This window comes from Cynoglossus semilaevis, chromosome 9 (genome assembly GCF_000523025.1).
Source record: "Cynoglossus semilaevis isolate Cse_v1.0 chromosome 9, Cse_v1.0, whole genome shotgun sequence".
Taxonomy (NCBI): Eukaryota; Metazoa; Chordata; class Actinopteri; order Pleuronectiformes; family Cynoglossidae; genus Cynoglossus; species Cynoglossus semilaevis.
The window spans coordinates 16,626,261-16,634,222 of record NC_024315.1 but is presented as its reverse complement, the minus strand read 5'-3'; the positions used below and the strand labels follow the sequence as shown (position 1 = coordinate 16,634,222).

General features: G+C 41.2%; 1 protein-coding gene across 4 annotated transcripts in view; it reads left to right on the top strand.

Annotated features, from left to right (window-relative positions):
* The window catches only part of htt (huntingtin), a 27,738-nt gene extending 20,761 nt beyond the window's left edge, over positions 1-6,977 (top strand). For 2 of the 4 annotated variants that reach the window (XM_017035043.2, XM_025058592.1), the window contains 11 exons: positions 1-82; positions 183-313; positions 407-539; positions 1,302-1,457; positions 1,581-1,771; positions 1,883-1,997; positions 2,098-2,311; positions 3,222-3,441; positions 3,899-4,061; positions 4,326-4,486; positions 4,909-6,977. In XM_017035043.2, the coding sequence (XP_016890532.1) occupies positions 1-82; positions 183-313; positions 407-539; positions 1,302-1,457; positions 1,581-1,771; positions 1,883-1,997; positions 2,098-2,311; positions 3,222-3,441; positions 3,899-4,061; positions 4,326-4,486; positions 4,909-5,122 (1,780 nt within the window). In that variant the 3' untranslated portion in view covers positions 5,123-6,977. The other 2 variants (XM_025058590.1, XM_025058591.1) reach the window with 2 other exon arrangements.
* The last annotated feature ends 985 nt before the right edge of the window (positions 6,978-7,962 follow it).

Here is a 7,962-nt window from a genome sequence, read left to right as displayed (position 1 = left end):
AACGCTGATCAGCCACGAGAAGCTGCTGCTTCAGATCAATACTGAGAGGGAGATGGGAAACATGGACTACAAACTGGGACAGGTAATAAAGGCACGACACTGACAGATGATCTGGAACTTAACTCCAAATATTATGTTTAACAGTGAAATTCTTCATGTAATTTTCCACTTCACATCTGTAGGTCTCCATTCACTCAGTGTGGTTGGGAAACAACATCACTCCCCTGAGGGAAGAAGAGTGGGGTGAGGATGAGGAAGATGAGGTGGACACTCCAGCACCAGCCTCTCCACCATTGTCTCCCATTAACTCCAGGTCAGACCATTGAAGCGCTGTGTTTCTCTGCTGAACACTGTATGACCTTTGTGCTGGAATACGTTTTAACTTCTTCATCTGTTGTGTTTTCAGGAAGCACCGTGCAGGTGTGGACATCCACTCATGTTCTCAGTTCCTCCTAGAGCTCTACAGCCAGTGGTTGATCCCTGGTTCCCCATGCAACAGAAGAATTCCCACCATCCTTATTAGTGAAGTGGTTCGTTCGGTGAGTTGATGTACATGGTAGTATTTGAGTTTATGAACCAGTAACTTTGTTAATATCAATAAAAGACTACGACTTACCTAAGAGTGTAGTAGAGTAAACATCAAACAGCCTTGGGAGAGAAGAAGTAGAGCAAGTCAGGTTTCACCAGTGAAGACTTTTTTTTTTTTTTTTATCCTCAACGTTAAAGACATCCAAAGACTCTCATCTGTTGTGCGTTTGCTACGACTTTAATTTACATTTAGAGATAGCTTGGATACGCAAACCCCTATCAATGAACTGCAGTTGTACCACAGGGAAGTGTGGGGATGGTGTTGTGCAGTAGAACTTTATATAGCACTTTATAGCATTTCCCATAAAAGGAAGAGCAAGAAGACAAAGCTGCACTGAATTAAATGTCCACAGAGACCATTGCTGTCTTATCGCCACTTCCTCCATTTTCACAGTAACTGACATTAGTCTGGAAATTAACTCACTACTGTCTTTAGTGGACTGGTTGCCAAATGCTATACAATACCAAATGTAATGAGGGCATGTGGGCCATGATGTTACTTATTTGCATATGTAAATGGAGCAGAAATGAGGCTTTGGTACATCACTGGGTCTGTTGTATCCAGCAGGTGTGAGAATTCAAATGGACAAGGTTAAAGGTCAAAGAACATACTGTAATGTCTTAACATCATTAATGTTTTTTTTTTTTTTTGGAAAATCCAATGCTGGCTCATGGTAATCACTCCACCCTTTGCTTTATCTTCTGTGCTGCAGCTGCTGGCAGTGTCGGACCTTTTCACTGAGAGGAACCAGTTTGACATGATGTTCCACACCCTGATGGAACTGCAGAAGCTTCATCCACCAGAGGATGAAATTCTCAATCAGTACCTGGTGCCTGCCATCTGCAAGGCTGCTGCAGTGTTGGGCATGGTGAGCAGACTTTAGTTCATACCATGGTAGAATGTGTGCTTTGTAATGTGTTGAAGCTGGTTAGTTAACTTGGTTACGAATCTCCTCAGTTCATCAACAAAACCTTAATGAACCTTTGTGCAGGACAAAGCGATAGCTGAGCCTGTGTGTCGCCTGCTGGAGACGACCCTACGCAGCACCCACTTACCAAGTCGCATGGGAGCACTGCACGGTGTTCTGTATGTGTTAGAGTGTGATCTGTTGGATGACACGGCCAAGCAGCTCATTCCCATTGTCTCAGAGTATCTGGTGTCCAACCTCAGGGCTATTGCTCAGTGAGTGTCATGTCTAATCTAATTTCAACATGTCGTGTCAGTTGTTGTGCACACTTTTGGCCACCAGGTGTAAAGTCTTTCCATTCACTGTAACTCCTGTCTCTGCTGCAGCTGTGTGAACCTACATAACCAGCAGCATGTGTTAGTGATGTGTGCCGTAGCTTTCTACATGATGGAGAACTACCCTCTGGATGTAGGACCTGAGTTCATGGCTGGAGTCATTCAGGTTGTTCACATTCAAAATTATATGAAAATAAAACCAAAGTAATTAAGTGGTTTACACTAGCAACTCAACTCTCTGCCCTGGGTTTAATGCTGTCCTTCAGTTATGTGGTGTGATGGTGTCGGCCAGTGAAGACTCCACCCCCTCCATCATCTATCACTGTGTGCTACGTGGTCTGGAGCGCCTCCTGTTGTCTGAGCAGTTATCACGTGTGGACGGAGAAGCACTGGTCAAACTGAGCGTGGACAGAGTCAACATGCCATCACCACACAGGGCCATGGCTGCACTGGGCCTCATGCTGACCTGCATGTACACTGGTATGTTCTACTATGGCTTTGACAGTATTCATTCATAGTTAAAATTACGAGACGTACATTAAAGGGACCTGGTGCTTTCTGTTATTGCTCTTTTGACTCCGCGCCTGACACTTGCAAACTTTCAGCTTTGCGTTAAGCTAAGTGGCTAACTGTGCTGCATGATTGTTTGTCACGTTTGTGTTTCACAACGTTCGTCTTTTCATTTATACCTCCCATCTCTTCCCTGTGCTCCTTTCCAAGCTCAGCCTTTTTAGTCATGCATTATACTGAACAATACCTAATGTGCTGTTAGCACAACAGTCAGCTTTTGCCTCACAGGTTTAGTTTGACTGAATCTCATTCTGTACATCACTTAGTTGCAAAAATTCTTTGGTACTCCAGAAACATGGCTTCTGTATTTTCTTGACTGTACATTGCACTGGAGCGTTCTGTCCAGAAAATGCATCATAGAGGGAATATATTTATGTATATGGTAGGTATTTTAAGTATGGAATGAACACTTGTGGCTGCATCAAAAAACACTTGCTCTACCCTACCTCTAACCCCTACTTTTGTCCCTACTAACATGATTGAACCTGACTTCTATGCCTACTGTTCTAGTTGGTTCTGTTGCTAAGAGCTAGCTAACAATTCTAAAGTTTATCAAACATGGAAACCTCTGCAAACTGGTTCTTTTGCAGCAAGTTTTTTTCAGCAAATGTGCAATCTACTGTAAAACATTGATCTGGGAATTGATGTAGCTCACCAGTCTTTTAGATGTAGAGATATATTTGACCAGAAAAACTCCCTCAAATTTTCCACATTTGAATTCACTGAAATTCTGATCTGAATGTAAACCCAACTCTAACTCACCCCATCCCCACCGTTCCGACTGACTCCAACCCCCACCCCCCCCTTCTCGTCCCCTCAGCGGTGCTTGCGTCTGGTTCAGACGTGACAGGGGTTAGAGGTCAGGTTGACTCTAGCTCTGCTGTAGCGGAGGCGATGGGCGTCACGGCAGGTCATGTTGGTCTCTCCTCAGGAAAGGAGAAAACCAGCCCTGCCATTCGCCCGGTTCATGCAGACCCTCAAGCTCCAGATAGTGAGTCCATCATCGTGGCCATGGAGAGGGTCTCTGTGCTGTTTGACAGGTAACGCACACAAACCCCTGCACAAACTCTACATGTTTCTGCTCAACTATCTGATTTATGCTAGTTATGTATTAACCAAGGAGTAGGCCTGGGGCGATAATCAATAAATCCATTGAATGCATGATAACTGAAAATGAAGGCGATAGTTTTTCTGGCCTTGATAAATTGCCATGTGCATGTGTGTTTGTTTCCTACTCTAACGCTTCCAAACAGGCTGGATGATGAGAGGGTTTACTCTCTGCATCGGTCTCAGCACAACACAAATTAAACCAAAATCTCATTGTTGGTTATTCAAATATCCTACTCATGTCTCTGTTTGACTTTTCATGAGATCTAAACACCAACCATGTAACACTCTGGTATGGTTGTTGAATTGTATCTGCAAATATTTTAAGAGGGGTATAGCATAGATGAACAAACCATTGCCGTTGTCACTGCTGCTGTTTCCTGTTAACAGGATCAGGAAGGGTTTACCAAGTGAGGCCCGGGTGGTGTCCAGGATTCTGCCCCAGTTCCTGGACGACTTCTTCCAACCACAGGATGTCATGAACAAGGTCATCGGAGAGTTCCTGTCCAATCAGCAGCCTTACCCACAATTCATGGCAACAGTGGTGTATAAGGTCAGCAGCAAAACCGATTTTTCCTCCTTTCTAAAAAAAAAATGAGGGAGCTAAGCTGAAGCTTAGAAGAGTCAGATTGAAGTCCTGTTTTAAGTCACTGCTTCAGGCATTGACTATGAAAACCTGTGCTTTTATTCTTCAGTTGTTTCCTGTAGTGGAACACAACGTGAAGCAGCTTCATTCAAAATTCTTGTTTCTTTCCTGTTTTACTTCAAACCTGTTGCTGCTTCATCTTAAGTTATTTTCCATTGTGCCCACCTCCAGGTCTTCCAGATCCTTCATGCCACAGGGCAGTCGTCCATGGTTAGAGACTGGGTCTTACTGTCTCTGTCCAACTTCACTCAGAGGACACCAGTGGCCATGGCCATATGGAGCCTGTCCTGCTTCTTTGTCTCTGCCTCCACCTCTCAGTGGATCTCAGCCTTGTATCCTTACCTCATGTCACACCTCCAGAGGTTGTTGTTTGTCTCTCTCACACACACATACACACACACACACACACACCAAATTATAATGATCACCTAGTCATGAACATAGTTTCACTCAGTTTTTGATGTGCAAATTTGTTGAACCATGAAGATACAATCATTGGTTTGGGATTCTAAGTGTTTAGATTTAAAAGTCTTTTGGGGGCGAGGGGGTTCCAGCGTTACCACTAGAGAGGGAAGATTATTTTTAGCTGATTAAAGGAAACACTAAAATATTCATGTGGTTTGACATGACCCCATTAGGAACAGAAAATTCATGAAGATGACACGTGTGCTGCTGTAATGCACACACCACAGTAGACATGTTAATAAATGTGGTCTGGTTTATTTTTTCCTTTAACTCTACCTGCTGTTAACAGACTGCCACACGTCATCAGTAGAATGGGCTCCAGTGAAGTGGTGGACACTAATCTGTTCTGTCTGGTAGCCATGGATTTTTACCGACATCAGATTGACGAGGAGCTGGACCGCCGGGCATTCCAGTCTGTCTTTGAGGCAGTGGCCTCGCCAGGCAGTCCGTATTACACACTGCTGGGCTGCCTGCAGTCGATCCACCAGGATACGTCACTTTGAGACATCAGGGAGGGGCTGAGGGAGAGCAATGAATCGTGGGTAGAAATAGGCTCAGAGTTGGGAGCTGTGAATTGAGATTCCTTTGTATTTCTTTTGACCTGTGATGATGGAAGAGCAGGCTGTTTTTTGACAAGGACATAGACCTGCTGGTTTGACTGTCCATTGATTTTAAAGTTAAAGTGGGGAGTGTCAAAATTGTCCCTTTTTACACAGTAGGATCTAAGACAAAAAGAAATTGAACTGTGAGAGCCTGCACTAATAATAACACTGACCACATCCACACTGCACCACAGATCATTCCTTTAGACAAGGAGAGAACCTAAAGTTTCAAGCACCAAATTAGGCAAATATTTTACTGTGATTTTCAGCGTCAGTATTTGTCAAGTAAAATAGATGATAGAAAATATATATTTAATGATTTGATGCATTTATTTTGAGTACATTTATGTTAGGAAGAGGAGTCTAGTTTGTGACAAAGACTAATAAAATGATATATTGTCTGTTTAATGTTTATATTTAGTATTTCTTCCCCCATACCTGTGATCACTGCAGCATGTGAAATGTTTAAAAAGTGTAAGATGATCACTAATGCCACAGTCGGTTTTCCCATGACTCTGAGTCAAGGGTTAAGCATGGCTGCACATTTTGATTCTACTGCTTTGACAAACTGTTGTCATTCCAGCAGCCTGTTGAATGAAGACATTTATGCCAAAGACCATATATGAGAAATGGACCAGGACCATGAAAAGGTGAAGATGTAGCTCTTCTATGTAGTTCAAGTCAAATATTTGGGACTTGGTAATACTTAGAGTAGATAGACCTTCTACCTGGACTTATTCTTGGTCCTACTAATATAGCTTCCCTTCTTTCCTGTAATCATAGGGTAAGATCCATTTCTTATATAAAGTCTGTGGTGCAAACAGGATGAAGAAAAAGGACATTGTGTTGTTTTATATGTTTAACCATTTCCAGGGCCCAATTGCCTTCACTCTCAATGAAATGCACCAAATCTGGAGTGATGTCATTGTTTTTTTATTTTACTGAAAGTAAGAGAACAGCACTCTCTAATGATTTTATGAATATAATTACACAGTGATCTCTCCGATCCACCTGAATGACTCCATGTGATTTTTCTTGTATATATATTTTTTAATTCTCAGGATGTAAGATGTGAGTATTGTTCTAGGACTGGAGTCCACTCTTCTTTGAACTGAATTCTCTTTGTATCTGTGTAAAATTGTAAAGTAATAAGGATATAATGAAAGCCATGATGCATGATGGTAACACGAGATGTGTAAAGAGAAGATATCTTAAACAGAATCTTTATGTGATGACTTTTTTTTTTTTGTCTTAAACAGACAGTGGAGAAATAGAAGGAGAGACGGCAGGTATCAGAACTTTACTGTTCTGTTTCTAAGTGAAGACTTGAAGTCTCATTTCCAGAAGTGTGCTGGACATGTTATCCCCTGTACATACACTTGCCTTAGAGAAAAAAAAAGACTGAATATATTTATGTCCTGTACACTAAGAGCTTGAATGCATGCTTAGCATTACTGCTATTTTCTTGCATAGTACATAAATAACTGTTTCCGTGGGCAACGGTTGCCATGACTGTTGTGTGGAATGAAGATACAACGCAATCCAAAGTGAGCCTTTGTAACCTTAGCAACTAACAGCAGCTTTGACAAATCAATGGACAGGGAAGTGAAGCGCACTAATGTGGTGACGATAGAGGTTTGGTTTTTGTTGAGCTTTATATACTGTATATTGTTTGGTCTCAGTTAAAAGATGAGTAAATACTTCAATGTTGGTCTATGTGCAGAATATTAAAACATCTTGCACTTAAAGAAAAGAATCTGGTTTTTTATGCCTTATATATAATATAGTTAATTAAACTAATTACCATTTTCGAAGTAATATCCTATGATTTCGAATTTAAATGTGTGTATTATGCATATGGTAGACACTTTTATCCAAAGCAACTTACAAGTGGGGGAGGTGTCATTAGGTGGTACATATCGAATCAAACCCAGGACTCTGCTCTTTGCTTGCAAGGCATGCATGCTTACTGCTACAGTATGTGCACTGTACATGCATATTATTAACAAATATATCTGTATATGGATTCTAAAGTATTTCAACCTATAACCCTTCATAGAAGCAGGTTTTGTTGAAGTCGATGTAGAACTGTGCTGGCTGATTTAAATTCTGTTTCCCCGTAACAAACATTGTTTGCTAAAATTACATTTTGTTTTATTCCTTTTTATTTTTAACTTTTCTGTTAGAACAGTGGAAGATTGTCAACAACTGTGCACAGGTGGCGTAACCCTGCCCCTGCTGTGACTGCATCCAACAATTGTGTTTTTTGTTGTTGTTGTTGTTGTTTTTACAAATATCCTTTATGTCTGGAGATATGACAGCTCACTCACCTTCTGATATAAACCCTGGTTCTTTTTATTTATTCACGTTCTGTAGGACTTGACTGTATGAAACCCAGACAAAGCTCCATATTGGTGAGTATTTAGTTCCGAAAGACTGAGCACAGTGATTCTTGACCTTTTGTTGTTAACAAAGACCATCTGGAAATATTTGGGTGTCCCAGTACTCCAGTATGACCAACACTGTTTACCTACAACCAGTATATGAAGCAGATCATTTATTCCTAATAAGATTATGACCATATTTATGACATAAATTAATTGTAGGTAAAACTATATATATATATATATATACACACGTTACATCAAATAGATTTTATGTGTATGTTTATGTGTAAGTACAACATGTTTGAGGTCTCCCTCAGTGTTCCTAAATATACCTCCTGTCCTTCCCCCCCCCCC